The sequence below is a fragment of the Hirundo rustica genome, chromosome 6 (assembly GCF_015227805.2).
Source record: "Hirundo rustica isolate bHirRus1 chromosome 6, bHirRus1.pri.v3, whole genome shotgun sequence".
NCBI classification, from domain to species: Eukaryota; Metazoa; Chordata; class Aves; order Passeriformes; family Hirundinidae; genus Hirundo; species Hirundo rustica.
The window spans coordinates 28,117,456-28,139,373 of record NC_053455.1 but is presented as its reverse complement, the minus strand read 5'-3'; the positions used below and the strand labels follow the sequence as shown (position 1 = coordinate 28,139,373).

The 21,918-nt window shown below is 41.0% G+C and overlaps 1 protein-coding gene across 6 annotated transcripts in view; it reads left to right on the top strand.

Annotated features, from left to right (window-relative positions):
* Window positions 1-21,918, top strand: part of LOC120754617 (cytosolic phospholipase A2 epsilon-like) — a 33,518-nt gene that overhangs the window by 3,754 nt on the left and 7,846 nt on the right. For all 6 annotated transcript variants that reach the window (XM_040068423.1, XM_040068428.2, XM_040068422.2 and 3 more), the window contains exons 3-15: window positions 1,303-1,378; window positions 9,857-9,993; window positions 10,776-10,904; window positions 11,570-11,610; window positions 12,171-12,213; window positions 14,059-14,122; window positions 15,092-15,261; window positions 15,386-15,478; window positions 16,232-16,269; window positions 17,452-17,587; window positions 19,086-19,222; window positions 19,529-19,754; window positions 21,443-21,557. In XM_040068423.1, coding sequence (XP_039924357.1) covers window positions 1,303-1,378; window positions 9,857-9,993; window positions 10,776-10,904; window positions 11,570-11,610; window positions 12,171-12,213; window positions 14,059-14,122; window positions 15,092-15,261; window positions 15,386-15,478; window positions 16,232-16,269; window positions 17,452-17,587; window positions 19,086-19,222; window positions 19,529-19,754; window positions 21,443-21,557 — 1,405 coding nt within the window. The remainder of the gene's footprint in view (window positions 1-1,302; window positions 1,379-9,856; window positions 9,994-10,775; window positions 10,905-11,569; window positions 11,611-12,170; window positions 12,214-14,058; window positions 14,123-15,091; window positions 15,262-15,385; window positions 15,479-16,231; window positions 16,270-17,451; window positions 17,588-19,085; window positions 19,223-19,528; window positions 19,755-21,442; window positions 21,558-21,918) is intronic.

The window sequence follows — 21,918 nt, the reverse complement described above, 5'->3', positions numbered from 1 at the left end:
AGGATCTGCTGATAACATATTTGTATGCAGATTAAATCTCTTCACATAGCAGTAGTAGTTAGACCTCAGGGTTTAACAGAGTTTGCATTTGCTTTCCTGTGCAGAGCCTCATCCTCAGACATTCACTGTAGTCATTTTGTTACTCCTTCAATAAAAGACGACCTGTTACTACTGTAATCATACATCGACTCCAGAACTTATTACTCGATGCAATCTGAAATTTCTGAAATTCCTTCTTTTCTTCTCTTCTGTTCCTAAACCAAGACAGAGGGAGCCATCCCTAGTGCTGATTTACCCTTTTCATTCAGTCTCTGTAGTACAACAATAATGCAGCTCTTTCCTTTCTATAAACTTGAGCTGTTTCGGTAATTTTTCCCCAACTGTTCCCACAGCTGGGGAATCAACATAACCACCTGTGCTGCAGCCACAGTAAGCACTGTCTACTTTCTTCTTTTTGCTGATATCCTGCTTACTCTAGCTGCTGCTAGGGGACATGATGAGCACATTCTCTGAAGATGCAAAATCCATCAAGAACACGTGATTGTCACAACTTTTACAGCCCCAGATGGTCAGACCTGGCACCTTCAACAAAGAATTGGAGATAGTCTTCTTTGAAATTAAGGACTCTAGTCAAATCTATTCCATGTCTATCAATCAGATGACCATCCCTGGTAAGGATGGTTATCCTCTGTTCCCACAAAGCAAGATAGGAGTGTTTGTCCAAAGCTGTGTATTGTGTAGTGCTCAGACATTCCCAAAGGTGTTAACACTCATCCTTAGTCATCTCTCTCTCATGAAAATGATTCTTGTAAAAACAAGCAAGAAAACCTTAAAAGGCCTCTCCAATTATCCAAGCACTGCATTAATAGAAGAATCTTTTGTGTAGGCCTTGATTCTACCTACAGAAAAACACAGGCTCTTGGTTAGGAGCCAACCAAATTTGAAGCATCTCTGATTTCTGGACTCACTGAATTTTGTCTTCAATTTGGCTGCTGATGGTCATGTGTACAATTTAATTTTATAGGCTAAATGAACTTTTTCAGCTTATTTACACCATCTTAACTTTCCTGTTCATCCTCTCTTTCCACCCCTTTTCTTTGTGGCTACAGGCTTTAGGGGTAAATGAAGTTTGTGGAGAAAGTGCGTTCTGCTGCCTATTGTTTTGGGGGGTTTTTTGCTGTGATGCCAACTGGAAGAGACAACTTTAGCAGAACCTTGTATTTTTTCAGGGTTTGGTTGCATTACAGTCAATATGCATATTCAAAACTTTAAAATACGTCTCCTTTGTTTAATTTTTTTCAGCAGGAAGAAATGATGCCTTACTGCTTGCTTACTGTAAGAATCATAAAGTTGAAAAATGCTCATCAGGCAGATTTTTGTAAGTACTAGATTTTTTTGTTGATGTTACATCATTCTCAAATTACTCTCTCAGCCCCTGCTTGTGCTAGATACTGCACAAATACAAAACACTAAAGTCATACTAGCTAAGAAATCACAGCTGAAGGCAATTTATGCCACAGAATATCTATTTTCATTTTCAGAGGTTTATTTGGTTATTGGGTTTTTTTCCACATTATTTGTCTGACAAGCTGGCTGTTTCAGGGGCTTGAATATATCTTAACACCAGTTTTAACACAGAGATGCTTATATAACATGTCCATGACAAATGCACCGAATATAGAGCTGAAGTACTTACACACCAGTCCCTCTTAATTCTTTGGTTGTCCTGAGCATCGTGACATCAGCTGACTCTTGTCCCCCAGTGAAGGTTTTTAACAGAAATCTTTTGGGGACTGTGGTACATGGTACATTACAGCTGACATGCAAAGTGCTCTGAAAATGTGTGATATTTGGACAGCCTTTGCCTGGTGGTTCACATTCCCAGAGATTCTCCTCTGAGAATTTTCTCCTGCCACTCCTACATGTGTCTCATGAACATCACTAATAACACGGTTTTGCATATCCCTTTACCATATTGTTCTTCCTTCTCTTGTTTTGCATTTTCTTTCCTTTTTGGGAGATCATGATGAAGTTTGCTGAAGCCATAATATCCTACAGATATCAGCATCTCTTTGTATTTCACTCACTTTGGTGTTTGAAGAGCATAGATATCACCCTTGTCAATTTTCCAATCAAGTGAAGTGTTCTGTTTACATTGTCTGTAATACTGGGTTGCAGAGAATAGAAAAAAACCCTATAGTATAACAGAAAAGGTCAAATTAATTTCTATTCCTTTCGAGAGCTATGAAACACTGCATGTATGTGCAAGATCCCACCTTTGTTCCTTTGAACCGTTGATTTAGTTTCTACAAGTATCACCTTTGATCTAGAATGAAAATTGAACAAGGTAAGAACCATGATTCAGCTGCTTATGCAAAGGGATTGCACAAAGTAGAATGACACTGCATTCTCAGGAAATAATGTTACAGCTGTGACCTTGTCCCCCATCCTGATGACAGGGAGATTTCTGAGAAGTCTTACTTAGTGAGATGTCAACAGTTTGAAAATTTCTGTTATCAACAAAATGTACACCCCTGGAGCAGAGCTCAAGGCGTGTGGGCTCAGTTTTTAGCTCTGTTCATGGACTTGTTGCATAAGAAGTTTAGGCAAATTTATAAATCAAAACATTCTGTGCCTCTGTTGCCCTGTCTACAAAACATAGAATATCTTCTCCAACACATTTTGTCTCTCTTATCTATTTAGGTGATGTGTTCATTTTGATTCTCCTACTATTGTAAAGATATTTTAATTAGGGATGTTAGGTAAGGCCTAGAAACAGTGGGAAGTATTTTCAGATTCTTTTGTTAATTACCAGTAAATAAGGCTTGGGGACTAGCTGGTGAAGAAAAAGATGCCTTTTTTTTTTTCTGTCAGTGCTTCCCCACCTACTCTGTGAGCTTGTTTGAGGCTGTTTCCTAAGAATATCATAGAGTGAAGCACTGTAGACCAGGATTCTGTTTGACAAGGAAGATAAACAAACATCAGAGATCTCTTTGTTGACTGAGTAGCAACCTACCTCTGCTTTCAAAGAAGTTGAAGTCACAGAAAAAATAGTGTGATAGTCTGTGATTTAAAAAATTAAGTATAAATCAAAAAAGATATATTGTAGCTTTCAAGTGCTTGATTTTGCACTGCTATTAGCATTTATTTTAAGATTTGAATGCATTTGAAGTATCAGAAAACTAAACTAGACATGCTACTGTGTGCTAGTGAGAATAATAAAATTATATTTACCTAGCCTTTTCTCAGCAATATGATCTTTCCCCTGGAAAACTGGTCATAAGCATCTGATACAGATGCTATGTGACTGTCAGATATCTGTAGAAGACTGACAATTTTTGTAATAACTTATTTTAGACTTCCCTAGATTTTCAATTTCCCTCTGTCAAATCCAGGAACAAGCCACCTTTTCAATCAAGTGAAGTTGATTCTGACTTGCTTTTTCTGCCTGCATGCTGGTTTCCCATCTTTTTCAGCATGTGCAGTGCTCCATTCCACAATTTTTTCTGTTGCAAGCGCAGTCACATCAGGTCATTTGGTCAAAGAGTTTCTACATTTTTCTTTGACTTACTTGGTATCAGAGAACACCACTACTGTACATTTCCACTGATATTCCTCACTACCACATGCACCCAGCTTAATCTTGTTTTTTAAAACATGCACTTCAAGATCCATGGATTGTGTGTTTCACAAGCCTAGGATGAAATCCAAGCTTATCCTGAAATCCGATGTTACACCTTTGTCTGTAGACAGCACATGCTGATAGAGTTTGGCACACAAGGAAAAAAATTAAACTGAAAAGAAAACAGTTCTCTTCTCCTGAATGGGTCAATTGGCCCCTTTCATATCCCTGCTGTCACCCCACCCCTTTTGTGGTCTCCTGTATACTCGAGTGATGTTCCTCTCCAACATCTGCTTCATGCTAGGTATAATTGGTTTCTGTCTTGTCTTATCTTACCATGCAAATGCTCTTGACAGACCTGGGCTAATTATTTTCTGCTGTACTCCTTACTAACCTTTATGCCAATTAGTAATCATGGGTCAGACTCAAACATTTCTGGCACTCCCTGATCTCACTGTCGGTACTGGAGAGAAGGGTACCCAGATAAGATCACTTACACTCATCCTGCTGCTCTGCAGGCACTGAGTGTCATCACCAGGCTCCAGTGCTCTATGCAGTTTGGCTGTGAAGGTGGTGGGAGTACTAGAAAGGAATAAATTCCATTGAGGTTTGAGTCTCTTGTAGTCTGGCACCTGTTTTGCAGTGGAATTCCCATCCTCAGACCGAGACTGCGTGCAGCCTTCAGCAAAAAAATTACTTATTAGGTCGTTGGTGTGTCCATTTGCTCCTTCTCAGCTGGAAGTCAGTGCTAGTGCTTTTACAAAAGTTCTTATTCCCTAACTCTATTCATGGTATCACTTCTTCTACAGAACTCCCCATATTGTGGGAGGAATATCTGGTCAGGATGAGATGGCAGAGAAGATGGCGTAATAGCTTCTTTTCTTGCTGCTGACACCCCTTCCAGAGGGCTGTTTCCCAAAAGAATGGAAAAGGAGGTGGGTGATGGGAAAAGAGGACCATGGTGGCTCAGACTCTCCAACACCTTCCAGCTGTTCTCCTTCAACAAGTGAGTTATTGGGTGGCCACACAGAGCTGCACCAAGCTCCCAGCCTGGCCCACTTTCACCATCACTAGCGCTTACGTGTTTTATGGCAGCTCCTAAACACCACAGCTGAAGCTGACACCCTTTTCCTGCTCCACGGACAAGCAAAGGATCAGTGACGGGATCTGCCTCATCTGGCATGCCTGAAGCTCAGGCACTAAGAGAGGGGATTTGCCCTGAGGCATCAGAAGTGGAAGCAGACCTCTTCTAGATCCTTAGACAGCACAGGTGAACAGTCCTGCAGTTATGTCATCTCTACACCACTGCCTAGTGCCATGTGAAAGAGCAAAACTCTGCTGGCCTCCACTGGATCTCAGCTAATCCTGAAGACCCAAGTCAAGAGGTCTCTGTGACAGTATTGCTCTCTGAAACTGTGGCAGCCTACAACAGTACCAGCTGATTCCACACTCCAAGAGATGACCTTTGCTGCTGGAGTGCATGTTCAGGCTCATTAACACAGATGAGGTGAAGAGTGGTGGTGTCAGGTCTGGCTCGATGCGTTTAGCCTCGCGGGTGCTGAGTGTTTGCAATGCTCCTCCTGGACTGCAGAGTTGAATTTGAGCTCTGTGTCCCAGAAAGAAATTACTTGGAGTGAGCTTGATGTTGACAGATGCTTTTGTTTCTGGGACACAGTAACTTCTCTGAGAGTAGTCTTGCCAGATGAAGAGACTGTCGGAGCTGAGGTAAAAAAGTTCAAGTCTTGGGCTGAAATGTGGCTACACTTAGGTATATTTTCTACTGTAGAAAACAGGCACATGTGGAAACTTTCTCAGTTGCAAAAACAAACCTGTTAGTCCTAGCTGGGAGGTCAGAACAATCACTCCTTCTCCCTCAACTCTTCCTTTTGTTTTCAGATCTTCCTTTGGTTTTTCACCTTTGAATGAAGAGAAACTTTGCGTATTTATAAAAGAGGAGCTCAGAGACTTTGTCCTCTAAGGTCTTATGAAATTATTTTGTGGAAGCTTTTGTATTATCCCTTTGGAAGAAATGAGTCTGTTCTGCAGCAGTACACTTGGAGCCTTTGCCAAAAAGAGTCATTCTCCAGAAACATTAAAGGTTATTTTTTGCTACAGAAACTAAGTGCAAAAAATTTAGGGAGATTAGAGCTGATGCTGGTAGTACTATTGGCCCTTTCCCAGGAAAGCATGTGGTGCCAATGGGAGCACAGTGGCACAGGAGGGAGGGGTGACCCAGGGTATGAAACTTTGAGCTGGGACTGCAGCAGGTACTGCACTCACTGAATCTGCTCCAGGGAGAAAATCCTACTTTGCCGCTTGCCTTAAACGGCTGGGCTGGGTGTAGTGCTCATTTATTTGGGGACCCCGTTCATCCCTAGTCAAAGACATCACTGATTAAGCACAGTAAATCTATGAGTTTTTGTTATTTCCACAAGTAAACCACAGACAGTAATATTGTGCTTACAAACGAGTGTTGCGCCAGGCTGCTGGCAGAGCTCTTAGCCGAGCTCAAATCCTCTCTCAGATAGCAGTAGGAGGTAAATTCTTAATACTGTTTATATTGTACTAAGCTGGTAAGGGAAAATTTTCCCAAAGATCATGTCCAGCAATTGAGAAATGGGGGCGGTTCTCCTCCTCCTCTTAGGTGAACTGTAGTAAACTAGGATTCAAGGAGAACCTGTCTGTGCAGATGAAGAATATTTCACTAGGAGAAAATTATTTCTTCGTTTGGTGTTACGAAATGCAGTAACAGAACTGATGGGATTTTGTAGTTTACATTCATTGTTCTTATGAGACTAGTTTTTCTTATATGCTTTGGTTTTCAGTGCTGTAATTTTCTCCTTACCTGTGATGGAGATGAGTGATTTTAGCACGTGATGGTTCATCTCAGGTGCACCTTGCAGGACTGTACTCTCACAGAGTAGCATATATGGCTGCAGTTCTGGGCTACTTCTTTTGGTCTTATATTTTTAACAATTTAATCTTTAGCACTAAGAGTTCAGAAGCAGTCTCACCATCATACAAATTAAATCAGAAGCTACAAATTGGAAAAGGACATCAGGGTCACTTAGTGCTGACTTTGAAAGAGACTGTGAGTTCAGATGTCTCAGCATTCACAAGAGGTGGCATTATGTCATCAGGGAAGTTGCAACATGTGCACTGAAGTAAGGGCCTGGCGCGGCAGGAAGCTGATAATGAAGCCCAGCAACTGCATTAGAGCATGAAGAAAATGCAAATACAATTTTTTTTTTTTTTGTTACCTCTCAGGTAGCAATGGATAAACTGGAACATTTTCAGTAGCTGTCTTGTACACGTTTTTCACAGATAAGAGGGAGCAATGTAAGCTGATTAGTCATTTCAAGGGCTCCCATACAATAAGGGTATAATAGTATTCAGCAGACATTCCACTATCCTGCTATTTTTCATTTATCTTACTGTTTGCCTGAGAGTTTAGCCTCAATTCAAGTGAACTGCCACTTCTATAGAAATACAGTTAGAGTCACAGCATGGGAATACTGTCTGTAAAATTAAAAGAAAATGTCAAAAATCACAGGAATCCTATGGAAAACAATAACCTCTCCATAACTGGTAGGGACTGTAGATGAATTGTGGCAAAACCATGTGTGGCGTAGTCCCCTTTCTTCACAGGAAGAGAATGTACTTTGTCCTAGTGGTATCACCTCACCCCATCTTCAAGGTCAAATTTGCATACAGGAGTTACTAACACTATTATGTAATTTGTCTGTGACCAACTAGCCTTGTTACAGCAGAATGACACAAAGTGGCTGAGGTGTGAAGGCACTTCTGGAGATGGCGTAGTCCAGACTCCTGCTGTAAACAGGATTGGCTTCAGGAGATGTTCAGAGCCATACCCATTTGGGTTTTGAACATCTCCAAGGGTAGAGGCTTCACAACTTTTCTGGGCAATCTGTGACAGTGTGTGGCGGTGTTTACTGTGTCATTGTAAAAATTACATTTTTACTTATGCTTCAGTGGGATTCCCTGTATTTTGGTTTGGGTCCATTGCCTTTTACTTTTCACTGGGAACCACGGAGGAGGGTGTGACTCAGACTTCTTTATTTTCCTCTCCTCTGATCAGGTATTTACACAAATTGATAAGACCTGTAAGCCTTCTCTGCTTCAGGCTGAAGATTCTCAGCTATCCCAGCTTCTTCCTATAGAGCAGATGATCCATACCGCATTTCCTTCCTGGCCTTTTTTGTTCAGGATTGTCGATAGCTGATTTTAAATAAATATTTATGGTCAACACACACACTGAAGAGTAATTTTAGAAAGTAGCCTCATGGAGATATTTTGCCAAAGAAAACGCTCCAGAAAATCAGTAGATTCCAGATAAAACATCAACAAAAGACATTCATAAGTGCTGCAGCTGTCCATCCATGGTTGTCTCAGATTTTGCACTGTTTGCTTTCTCAGTTCTATCACAAGTCTTATTTTATACTGTGATGAAAAAATGAAATTTAAAATAAGGACAAACCATTTTGGTTTTCTTTAAGAAAGGAAAAGACAAGAACATGCCTTTGCAAGTACAGAAAAGATATGGAAATATGTCCTTCCTGCACCCTATGAGAGTTAGAAACTACAAGGGAGAGAAATTCTGTCTTAAATCAGTTCAGAAATGTTAATTTCTGAATTACATCCCACCTCATCCACTTTGGCAGTTTTGGAGATGCTGGATTCATGTTTTTGGAACACTTGAGACGGGCAGTTGTATGTGCGTTAATGAGAGGAGGGATGGTCCAGATGCACTGAAGCCACATTTAGCTCTTGGCAACAGGCTCTGTACATCAGAGGCAGCAATACCATTTATCAGGACGAATACATCACAGCTCAGCAGGCTCTCAGGCAGCACAGTGAGGGAAGAACTTTTGCTTATCAGACAGATCAGCAAGCACAGCCCTCCCGCTCCTGGTAAATTAAATATTATACTGGTAATTGCCAAGGTCAACATATTATCCAGTCACCTCCATCCTGTTGAAATCTGAGACTCTGAAACATTGTCAGTGGAAATAATTTCAAATACAGGCAATCTACTACCTTCTAGAGAGAAATCTCGTAGCAGTGTCAAGAAATTCCTTCAAGAGTCAGCACAAAGTGTTACGTGGGGATCTCCCTAATTGACAGGCATCCTCCTCTGGGGATGTCCCAGTCACAGGGTCTCTGGATTTCAGGCGACATCTTATTTTTAGGCAAGTCATTCCAAAGCTATCTGTGCAAAGACATGGGGATGAACTCACTTTTAACCTTGAGGAGCTGACTCGAGACCAGCAGTGTGCTTACAGATTACAGTAGGTGCCCTCCTCCCTGCTCATGAGGTGGTTCTCTCTGTTGACTGCCACAGCACTCCTCCTCTTTTCTTACCAAGGCCCATGTTTACAGAACAGGATGGATCAACCCTTCTAGCTGCCGCTGGAAAAGCTCCTGTCCAAGGTCTGAGAATCTCTTTGGTGTTCACTTGGTTCAGGGTCTATGGGAGATGGTAACGTAGAGCAAGTGCAGCCTCACTCCACTCCCTCCATCCACAAGATGCAATTCCTTTCTGCCACTTCACTTTTCCTGGGAAGAGATGTGAAGAAGAGATGGGTCTTTCAGGTATCAGCAAAAACCAGGAAAAGGCTCCAGCTCCTACTGAGCTCCTGAAGCAGCAATTTTACTGCTGGTAGGCCTCTCCCTTCCTACCCCACCTAGGGCAATGATGATCAAGGTCACTGGAATAATTAATTTTCTGTCATAAAGAGTTAATAACCAGGTATGCCAGGCATGCACTATCTGAACCAGGCTTAAACCTGATTCTTTTGATATTTCTCACAAAGTTAATTTGCTACAGACACAATTTATGCGCAATCCCTCTCAGCATCTGAAGTTCATGCTGTGCTGCCTCTGTCACGATTTTGCCTGCCAAATTTGTATGTATGGAGCAATATAAGACTCCTGAATATACACACTGTTCTATTTGCTAGCTAGGATTGTACTTTTTCTTTGAATGTATAAGATTATGCATAATTGTTTGACTGTACTGCTTATTAAAAATAGTGTTGTGATGAACAAATTAATTTTATCCAGCTGTGTGACTTCTATCTTCCTGGTTTGGCCAATGTTTATCAGAAAGAACTGGCTATGTCTCACCCATGTTAAAGCTATAGAGCATTTCAATGTCTCCACTGCTTGTATCGTGCCTCCTTTGCCAGATATTTTGTGCCTATGTTTTTACAGTAAGCCAATCTGATTGCTATGTGAGGCTCTGGTTGCCAACAGCTTCAGATGAAATATTCCACACCAAAACCATCAAAAACTGCAGAAATCCTGTGTGGAATGAAACTTTCTACTTCCGGATACAGAGAAAAGTCAAGGTAAACAACCCAAAACCTCTTTTCCATCTAATCTCTGTGCAGTGTCTTTCAGTTTAGCCCCAAACACCTAAACGAGAAATGTCTTCTAGTGCATTTCTGAGTTTACTTAAAATTCCCCACACAAGCTGAAGTAAAACAATTCTGGCTTTGCTAGAATCCAATTTACTTCTAACAGATAGCTGTTTTTTATGTATGGGTAATGAGAGTCTGACCTCCTTGTGGAAAACTGATGACACCCTTGACAGTGACAACAGAGCGAAACTGAAATGAAAATATAAAATTACACTGTAACTGAAAAACACATCCTTTTCTGAAGGCAGGAGATAGTGCCAGATTCTAGTATGATTAAGATCTTTATTCAGTTTGCTGATGATAATTGAACTACAGTCAAATACCTGTGAATAGGTGGCTGAAAGCAGAATGTCCAAGGACCTAGAAAGGTGATTATTAAGATGAAGCAATCTCTATTGCCCCTGCTGATATCAAGCAATATAGGACTTTTGCAATCCATATTCCTCCCTAAAATACTGCATTTTTTAATGAGATCTGCTTCAAAGCATAATAGCTGACCCAAAAGAGATCTCAGTTCAGCTTTAATTGATAAGACTGAGACCTGGTTCTTTATACTCGCTTTCTTACTCTTCCTTCTCACAGTTTTTCATCAATACTTTTCTATTTCCTCCCTGTAAAGCAGGCACTAAGCCTGGAAGAGCTGCAGAATGTCATACTTCTTGTATGTCATGCATGCTAGTGAACTGCATATTTCTCATTTCCTTTCCCAGAATGTTCTGGAAATTACTGTTACTGATGATGACATGATTCGTGATGATGACCGCGCAATTGTGCTTTTTGATGTAGCTAAAATCCCCCTTGGGGAAAGAGTTTTTAAAGCATTCCCACTAAACCCAGAGGTAAGAGCTTGGTCGGTCATTTAGCACAGCTTGATGTCCATTCTCTCCCTTCTGTTTTAAAAGGAGTACTGTCTCTTCCGTTTTTTACCACCAGGATCAGCTTGGTGGTAAAAACAGAGCAAAATTTATTAACATCCTGGAAACTGCACATCAGTGACAAAATAGATGGCCTTCTCAAATTCCTGTCAGTTTCCTTTGGCCCAGGTCATGGACAAATTCCCAAGCCCCAGAGAAGATGCAGTTTTAGGGCAGCTTTGCACTTTCAACGATCTGATAAAAAATAACAGTTTAGCTAATCCTCACAAAGACTAAAAACCAAAACAATGCAAGCACAGGGAAATGGCCTGTTTCCACAATATTTTCCTAAACACTAAACCTTAGCATATCATGTTCAGCACATGGAAGCTGGCAGAGAAGAAAGTGTGAAATAGGTTTGTTAGGGAGATTTGTAAACACCAAACACCCTTTGTTCCACAAGTATAAATGAGAACTTTTCCTTGGGGAAGGAAAAGCTGCCTCTGTCATTTAATGTTGATAATAGCAAGTACAAAACAGAATATTTTTACTTATTAAATGTAAAGGACACAGTGCTCTCAAAAATTACGGTCACTTTGAAAACTTCTGCACATGCTATTTCAGTCAGCTTCTTTTTTTTTTATTTTCAGAGGAAGGAGGAGCTGGAAGTTGAGTTTGTATTGGAGACCATGTGAGTAAAACCCCATTATTATTATTGCAGCTCAGAGTTATCCTTTAGTGCGGGGGAACCTTTTGTAGATCTAGTATCACCTTAACAGCCAGAGACAAGTTTTTCCAAACTTAATATATGCATTAAAAAATATTTGTATGAAAGGAAAAATGCCATGACGTGGAGAGGAGTTGAGAATTTTTAATTCTGTGACTTTCTCTTTTAAGATCTTTGTCTTACACAGTTCAGAGTTGGCTGGCAAATCCCACTGCAGTAAGTCTTCAGATTTACTGGACAGTGTTCTCTGGGAAATTCATGGTTGAGGAGAATGTTGATGCCCAACTTGTGTCATGCCTGTGCTACTAAGGCTGCTGCAAGGACTTTCCAGGTGCCTTTCAGCAGTTCTGCTGGGTCATTATGTGGCATTTAGTGTCAAGGGAGCATACTTACAGAAATAATAAGAAAGAGTAAAGAAAATAGTTATAAAAAATTTAGAGAGAATAATGTGTCCTGTTCAAGACATTATCCAGAACTTTTATATTTTTTTTATAAAATATATATTATTTGTTCTTGTTTTCCAGCCGGGGTCCTCCTGAAACCATCATCACAAATGGGGCAATAGTGGTAAAGTAAAGTTTTGCTCTTTTGTGTTCTTTCCACATCACTCCTTACCATAGCTGACTATAATATCAGTGAGGGAAACATTGCAAGTGTAATGGTTTTCATTCAATAAAACCGGGCAGAAACACCAATTAATGTAGGGGTTTTAGTGTTAATATTTTTGTGGGAGGGAGAGATTAGGAGAAAAAATAAACAAAGCAGGCTTAAGCTTAAAAAATGAACAAAAAAAATGGTTTTATTAACACACACTAAAAGGATAGGAAAAAACCTAAAACAGAATGAAACTTTAAAAACACGCTTCTTTCCTCTTACAAACTATTAACTTTCTTATTAAACAACATAGAAAGACACAACTTAGGATTTTCAGTCAGTTTCACTACTTAGACATTAACTACACATTATCTTAGGAGAAGAGTCTTTCTAAGATCTTTTATGAAGATGTTTGCTTACGCACACGTCCGCTGCCGCCTGGAGTTTTTGCAGACTGTGATGTTCTATCTGCAGAGCTTCTCAGTGTATCTGGGGTATTGTTTATGAATACTTCTTCTGATCTAAAATTATCTTTGTCTCAAAAGGCTGAGACCTCCTTTTTGACCCAGGAGCAGGGGTTTTCAAAGTTTCCAAATAAATCTCTATTACACCAGTCCTTAATTTTGATTAGAATTCAACCCAAAACTAATACTAAGAATGCTGCAAAGAACAGTTCATTTCTTCATAATTTACCTTAGAAGAGTCCGGTTAAAAATGTCCACTTCTTCAATCCTATTCCAATATTATTAGTTCTTTCACTTTTCATCTGACTTCATGCAGTGTCTGTTCCATGTACCTTCTGTTTTCTTCTTTCTTCTTTCTCTCAAGGAAGAATTGTGCTTTAAAAGCTCTGTATTGCTAAGAATGGGTTAAATTTTTTGCCCGGGCTTGCAAAGGCCACCTGCACTCACCGTGCTGGTAGAAGAAACCAGCAAATGTCTCTTTTTCCACCCCTCGGTCTCATCTGAGGCGGTCCAGCTCGGAGTTGTTATGGAGCTGCAGGCTTGCTTTCTCCGCTGCCAGCGGTGATTAAGCTGGGCCATGTTTTGTCCCCTTCTGCCGTGGTCTGAGCACACGGCCCCGCGCTGCCCAGCTGCAGCTGCCCCTCTGCCCTGCCCGCAGCAAGGGAAAGGGGCTCAGCCGGCCCCGGCTCTCTCTGGGCCGGCAGCAGCCCCCAGACCCCCGGCCAGGCCCGGCCCGGCCTGGCCGCCCAGAGAGGCAGCAGAGCCCCACCCAGACCACCTTGTCACCTCATGGCAAGTCACCGAAGTAAGAGAGCGGGTGGCCTCAGCAGATCAGTTTTGAATGTTCCTTCCGAAGTCACACTGACAGTTCTCATTGGTCAACTTAGCTGTCAATATCCCAGCCTGCTTTCTGATAGGTCCTTGTCCTCCCCACCCCTCCCCCCCGCCATGGTCAGGGCAGGGAAAAAACATTTTACATTTCTCTACATCTAGAAAACAAAATTGTGCTAACCTATGATAGCAAGCCTTTATTTTTTAGTGATACTTTCTCTTAGGAGCTTTATCTTTAAGGAGACCAGCATGATCTTAGAGGAACCTTCTGAGTATTCTCATTTTCCCTTGTTTTGTCTGCATCCATTGAAAATGACAATATGTTTAGCATAACACCCTCTTCCCATGTGACAATAAATTAATTCTCATATTCACCGTGTCTGGCAAAAGTGTCTGACACAGCTGGCCTGCACTTTCAGACAATGACCTTTCCTACAATGTTCCTTTCAACATCTGCCAAGCACTGGTGGTGAGATGGTTGGATGAGTTATCTAATTCTCTGTCCCCATCACACCTACCGCAGTGTCGTGAAGAAGCCTGTTTGGAAGTTCACTTGGACAGCAGGAAGCAAAATAAGCGTTTTTCGGGTAAGAATATTACTTCTTAAAATAAATATTGGTGATTTTGCTGTCTCTAACAAGGCCTGGACATTGCATCAGCAAAATACTAAGGCCCTAACTGATCACATTTAAGGTGATTTTTACAAAATTTGCAGTAGGGAATGCCACCGGTCCTGCAGCAGGTATAGGTTCAGGGTTCTGACTTCATGGAGAGTCTTGTGCCAGAAAACAAACAAACAAACAAACCTAGAATCAGATGCTTATACAGAAGGTGTCTAAAACCCAAGCTGAGATTCTGCAAACCTCTGCTGAAGTACTGCTAAACTCTGTAGAAGCTTAATTCCTCAGGTGTTATAGTCCACGGTGTTAACTTTGCTTAGGATCTCTACCACTTCGACTTACGCGCATGCGCAGAAACACCTCATTTTTTGCAGGGGTTAGCCGCTCAGCAGCTGGCTCCTGCCTGACCCTGGTCAAGATCCAGAATCTAGAAGATCCTCTGCCCACATCCCCTGAGGGGCTGGATCTGGTAGGCAATCTCAGAGCATGCATAACACACACTGGCAGGTTTAGCTAAGCTATTCATATATATTGGGTCATCTGCTGCAGAATCGGATCTTATTTTAGGGGACTGAGAACTTCTTCAGCTCATTATTTGGCCTGGGATGAGGATGATTTACTGTGCAAAGTACTTGGTTGTATTCACTGTGTCATGATGAAACTGCAACAGAAAAGCAGCAATCTAAAATTCGGCGCCATGCATGTCGCATTCCCATCTGACTTCCTGCTCAGCACATTATAATGATCCAGTCACCTGAGAGATTTGGGGTTTGAATGACTTTTAAAAGATAGCTTTCCAAATATAAGGGAAGAGGAGAAGGAATTTGTTCAAAGCCACCTTTTGCTTCTTTTTTTCACCTCTTTTTTTTTTTTTTTTTTTTTTTTTTTTTACAATTGTAAGTAACCTTGTGTATGCATTTTGTCTCATTGTTTTAGAGAATGAGCTAACATTTACAGTGAGAGGATCCTTTGAAGAAACCCAGACAGTTTCATTGGGCTGTGACTCCTGCTCCCCTCTGCCAGATCCCGCTTTCTTCCACTATGCCAGATACAAGCAACCCTCCCTGGATGTTGCGCTCAGAAAGAGGAGGAAGCTTCCCACCTTTGTACGTTACCCCAGAACATGGTAGACAACACAGGCTGTTCTATGACCTGACATTTACGTGTGAGTAGGGAGCAAGAGGAGAACGTTTCTGTTTTAACCAAAAAGCACTCCATGCTCCTTTTCAGTGTGCTTGCATGTCATGTGGACCAAGGAGGAGAAGTGTCCCCTTGACAATCCCTCTGAAGTCACTCCCCTCCGAGCGGGAAGTAGTAGGTGAGGTGAGTGTCTACTGGCTGTGGGGAATCCTCTGCAAGCTTTTGAAATTCTTTCTGATTTGCATGAAGCGGAAACCAAGGGCCACTTCCCTTTATACCGAGACAGTTGTTTTCTAACCTCCCACCAATGTAGGGCAATGCATGGTGAAGTGAATTATTTAGAGCAAAATAAAATGGGAAATCCAAGGGAAAAGGGGGAAAAAGAAAAAATACCTAAGCTGTTGCTCATGCTTCTTGTACTGTCCATGTACTTAACCAGGCTGGGGGTGACTGGGTGCCACTGGGATGGAGTGGTGAGGCAGCAGCCTGGCACACTGCCCCGGGAAGCAAACCCGAGCCACACATGTGGGGTGCTCAGCCTCTCTGGCTCCCCCCTGTATCTGACATTGTTATGTGAGGGGCTCTGGTTTCAACACCCAGCTTCAGTGGTGGATCCTTCCAGGGAGGTGAGCTGTAGCACTGCAGCTCTTCTGGTGTTTATTTATGTGGCTAACTAATACCAGGTAAGCTACACTGAGTTTTGTGAGAGAGAGAACATATGGACTAGAGATGATAGTGTACTAAAGTCTTAATCTATTAAATCAGTGCTCATCTCTGGTTACTACTGAAATATAGAGAAGAGATCTCAGTTTTTTGAGTTTCAGAGCTTTGTAGGTGTAATGATGACCCAAAAGATCTATGTCTCAGTCTGAGTAGGGGAAAGGAACTATAAAACAAAATATCAATATTCATCATTTTAATGTTTTCAATTTTCAGCACAGAAAATTTGATTTGCTCCTTAAGGTGAAAAAATGGTAAGACACCTGTGTTTTTCCCCTCGGTTCTTTGTATTTAGATAGTTGTAAATCGAGTTCCAATCCCTTTGTTACTGCCTTTGTCCTGAATGCTGGTCCATCCTCATTTCAGACTATGAAATAAAATGCATTCAGTGCATAATGCAATGATTTTCAGCAATGAAGCTTTTGTGATGGGACAAGGAGTTGAGAAAAAATTTTCTCAACCAATTTTCTATTCATATTGTGCTGCAGTCAATATTACATGGTAAGGTCATGCTGATACCTCTACTATTTATTGCCAAATGCAGATTCTCAATAAAAGCAACATTTCAAAACTAATTGAAAAAACCCTTTCTGTTTCCCAAAATATATCTTTAACGGTTTTCTTCCACTAAAAGATAAAAATCAGAGTGCCTAGGTACTCTAAGATTTGAAAAAAATTGAAATAAAAAATGTACCTGCATTTATTGTTTTAATGTGTACCTGCATTTAATGTTTTAATCTCTCAAAGAGATAGATGCAAATAAACTCAATTAAGTGATTGCTTATTTCTAAACCAAAGAAACACACTGTGTGTTTTGGAATATTGTTCAGGCCTTAGTAAAATTTATAAGATGTATATGTTACATTATGTACCATATTGTAACAGAAGAGAACTTCCAGAAAAGCAGGTGCTTTTTCCATCATGCTGTTTATTTTCAGTAAATATGCTATGAAATATACATGCAGTTTACAGCTGTCATTTAAAAGCTTCTTCCTCAGAATCTTCCTGTACAATTTTCATAGCAGCTTTCAAACCACAAGTGTGGTGCTTATAAACATCAACAGAACATCTGAGCTTGTAAATCTACAACTTTAGTAGAACGTTTCACAGGTATCAGTGAAAGCTTGCACAACTTTTAAAAGCCACCTTTGATACACTGCCCTCTGCAGGCTTCTGGATTTATGTCTGAAAAGGAACGGCTGTTATTTGTAGTTATATTTAATTCCACGCATCTTCGGCCGGGAGAAAAAAAAAATCCCTTTCGGTTCAAAGGTATATGGACTGTTTTCCTCCAAGAACAAACCAGAACATTTAATATCTTCCTGCTTTGCTTTATATAGACCTGGTAGTGAAGGCACGTGTATCTATGAAGTAAAGCAGTTAAAATGATGGCTTGGACTACAAAAGTGATGTATGATACCTGATCCTTGTTCCAGCAAGGAAGACCTAGATGTACGCCTGGGGTTTGATCTGTGTGTCCAGGAACAGGATTTCATTCGCAAGAGGAAGAAGGTGGTTGCAGCTGCTTTGAAGGACATTCTCCATCTGGAAGAGGATTTGCAGGACGATGAGGTACAGAGACATAATTATTCTCTACTTTCTGCACAGATGAGTGTCAAAACACAGCATTGATGGTCACATTTTTTGGAAACCTTCTAGTTTCATGTACAAGCTACAGCTGAGTTCCCTCAGTGGCTGACTTCTTTTCTCTATTCTAGGGAAGAAATGAGTACTCATTATAAACATGAATAAAATGCCTGTCGACCTGAAGCTAGGGAATCTAGTCTTGTGTTCAGTAGCAGTCTGCCCCACAATGTAGAGAATAGCTAGGTGCTCTCAGAACCATGGCCAAAGTTTCTTTTTGGCCAGATCTGAACAGTGGATTCAGGACTTCATTCCCTCATGGTTAAAACTGGATTTTACTTTGTTTATCCTTCGTGCCACAATTTAGGTTCCTGTTGTGTGAGCAAAGCATGCTGCCAGACTTCATCAGCTCAGCATACTCTTGCTCAGCAAACAGGATTGATAACAGAGGTTTTTAAGGCAGGGGAAAATCAGGTGTGGTGTTGTGTGGGTGGTTTTTTGGGAGTTTGTTTGTTTGTTTGTTTGGTTTTTTAATTATTATTATTATTATGCACACATGACTGGACTGTGAAGCCTAAACTCTAATGCAGATACTTTTCTTGTTTTGACCTAAACTGAGTTCAGCTTTTCTTGCACAGCTGGACCTTTCAGACACAAAACTCTGCCCTTAAATGCCAGCACTAAGCCATGGGTCATTCCCTTCCCCTCAGATGTAGAGCCCATACTTCCCTGCAGAAGACACAATCTCTCTATATTCTTCTGATTTTTACATGACATTCATCCACTCCAATGCATGGTAGCTGTTTTTACTGTTAAAGAAAGCAATTTATGTTTATGAATTAATTCTTTTTATAAGACTGTCAGTCCCTGGATTTCTGTATGATCACAGGAGCAAGTAATTGCAGATCACTTGCATACCTAGTACTGTGTATACATATGTGGTAGGTAGCGTGAGCATGGTTTCTCTTTCCCTCTAGCAACTTTTAAAGGGAATGGTGTCACCAGCCTCTGCTTTCAGGGATTCTGAACTGGCCTATGCTCTTAAATCCATAAGTCATGACATTTCTAGTATGCCCTGTGGAATAACTGTACAATAGTTTCAGCAAACTTCAGGAAAAGAGAAGTTATTACTGCTCACATGGAAAATGTGAGACAGCACTGATATTTTCTGGTCTATTGTATCAGATAATAATCAGATAAAAGAAGGTACCATTTCCTCTAGTTTTATGCTACTCTTTGTTAATGGTTTTCAAACACAGCACTGAAAATGTGATAATGGATTTCATGCAGAGCTGCATGACAGAGAAAAATATGAAATATTTCTTACTGCTTACATGCCCCATTCTTAATTCATGTTTTTCTTCATATTGAACTGGTGGCATATTTTTACTACTTTATCAGTGCTGTAAGTTTCTCCTTCTTATTAGAGTTGTCTCCCTCCCTTCTCAGACGTGTCACTAAATACATGTATTTTGGGATTGAGCAGGTACCTGTCGTGGCAATTATGACAACAGGAGGTGGAACCAGAGCTCTGACAGCCATGTATGCTCACCTCCTCAGTGTGCAGGAAATGAATGTCTTGGACTGTGTCTCATATATCACTGGTTTATCTGGAACTACATGGTAAGACCAAGATAAGAACACAGGAATTTCCGTAATTGACATCAGGGAGTGATCTTGAGTTATAGGATCTTAACTATCAAGAAAGGGCTTTCTTTTTCTGCTGTGGCTTTTTTTTTTGTCGGTGTTGTTTCTTTCAGTGGGTATTTTCCCATGTTTGCAATTAATAAATATATGGATAGTATCAAACATGTTGTGTTTTTTAATATAAATGAGGACATAATAAGCAAACCTCCATAACTTCCCAAAGCTCCGCTTCAGAACTCACTCTTTTCTTTCTGGTTTTTTGTTCGGTTTGGTTTTTTTTAGGACCATGTCAAACTTGTATGAAGATCCTCACTGGTCCCAAAAGGATCTCAAGGAAACCCTCAATGATGTCCGAAAACACGTACTTAAAAATAAGTTTGTTTCTTGTTTTGCCCCTGATCGCCTGAAATACTATTTGGAAGAGTTGTGCCAGAGGAAACAGGAAGGACATCGGCTGTGTTTCACGGATCTGTGGGGACTCATCATCGAGACCATGTTACATGATAAGGTACAATAACAGCACCTTTCTCTTCAGATTTGAATATCTAGTGAATACAGCACTGAGGAAAGACAGTAAATCAAAAACTATTTGAGATTGGAAGGGACCTTTGTAGTTCATCTAGTCCAAGCAGGATTAGGAAGGGCCAGCTACCCTGAACTCTGGGCTTTGTATATCCCCACAGCTGAAGACTCCACAAATTACCCAGGCAACACATGCCAATGTTTGACCACCCTTCTGCAAAAGAGGTGTTTAGCTTGTTTGTTTGTTTTTCATATAGATGCCTAAAGCATGTACCTTGGCAGTACCATTCATTATGTTTGTTGGCTGTATCATACAGATCTTAACATCACACCTGGTACAGAAAGGATAGGAATGAGAAGAAATTACAGGAAACTTACAGGAGGAACAACTTTGAATTTATTCCTCACAGAATCTATAAAGGACTTTCAAGAAGGTTGGAGAGGGACTATTCACAAGGACGTGTGGTGGTAGGACAAGGGGGAAATAGCCTTAAGATGAAGGAGGGTAGGTTTAGATTAGGTATTAGGAAGAATTCTTCATATGAGGGTAGTGAGGCACTGGAACACATTCCAGAGAGGTTGTGGACTCCCCATCCCTGGAGGTGTTTAAGACCAAGTTGGATGGGGAGCAACCTGGTCTTATAGAAGGTGCCCCTGCCTATGGCAGTGGGATTGGAACTAAATTATTGTTAAGGGCCCTTCCAACCCCAACCAACCTGTTATTCTGTGAATTCACCTGTAAATATTTGAATGAAAATACTGCTGTTCTTTTAAAAGAGCTGTACAATAAGGCAAGGCAAAGGAAAATCACAAGCCCAAAGACAGTATCTCTGAGCTGTTAATAAGACATCACCCTGCAAACATTTCCATCAAGAGCCATGTTCAGGCTCCATTTTCCTCTTCATGACTATTTCTTTCCCACTAGGCCATTTATACTTTAGGACGAGAAAACATTCCCCCTGTAATATGATTAACCCTACACACATCCAAATTTCTACTGCCTGGTCACAGCACAGTGGTAGAGACTCCCTGGGACCGTGTTCAGCAGGAAGCTGCGAGTGTCCCCACAGCCCTGTCCCCTGACCAGCAATAGCCCAAGGGAAGCCTGGTGGCACAGGTGGCACAGGTGGCACAGCCATCCTTCCGTGGGCTGCTCTGGTGAGGGGGAGCACCTGCAGCTCTGCCTATAGGAGCACACTCACAAACCTTGGTTCTGCTCCCAAACCATCCTGCCTTTTCCACCCTGCCTGAGCTCTGCAGCAGAAGGGTCAAGACTTGCTGAACGTTAAGTCTGCACGAGCCTTGTCTCTGTCATGGGTCTGAGGAAAAGATGTTTTTCTGGGCAGCCAGAGAGGGATTTACTCTTTCATAATTAAATACTTCCTGTCAAGAGTGCTTTTCAAATATTCCCAGACATTTTTTCTGAAACAAAAAATGTGGGTAACAGCATTTTCTCCTTACCATAGTCTTTCAATATATGAATTTAGGATTATTTGTGTGCTGAAGTGTTGGGGCAGGGATAGGAATGGCAGCACCTTTCCTGAACTAAGCAACTTGAGGAGCATCCTAGCTGGATTCATGTATGCACTGCATTGTCAGAACCCAGGTTCAGATGAAGTGGGAAGCTCTTTGTTTCATCCAGTTGTCCTCAGCTACTGTCATTCTTCAAAACAGGAGGACTGCCATAAGCTCACAGATCAGCAGCAGGCACTGAATCAGGGTCAAAACCCCCTGCCCATCTACCTCTCTCTCAATGTGAAGGATAAAATCAGCGACCAGGATTTTAGAGGTAACAATACTCCAGAATTGCATTTAACATTTAATTCCAGTTGGGGTCAATTTAGGATTAGATAAGGATATCAATTCAATGCACAAATACTCTGAAAGGCTAATCCAGCTCAGAGGAGAAATTCAGTAGTTAATATTTTGAAGACCTTAGTATTCAGGATCTAAAGCAGGACAATAGAAGACATTATGCATTCCTGTAGAAACTGTCAAAAAGTTTATAGAGACATAGAGATGTAAGAGGAAAAATTGTTCTGCGTGTTTACCACTGTGAAATGTACAGTGAATAAATGCCTGCTTGCAGAGTGCATTAATTAGAAACCAGCCTGCCTTAACCTGGCCAGTATCATGTTTTATTCAGATAA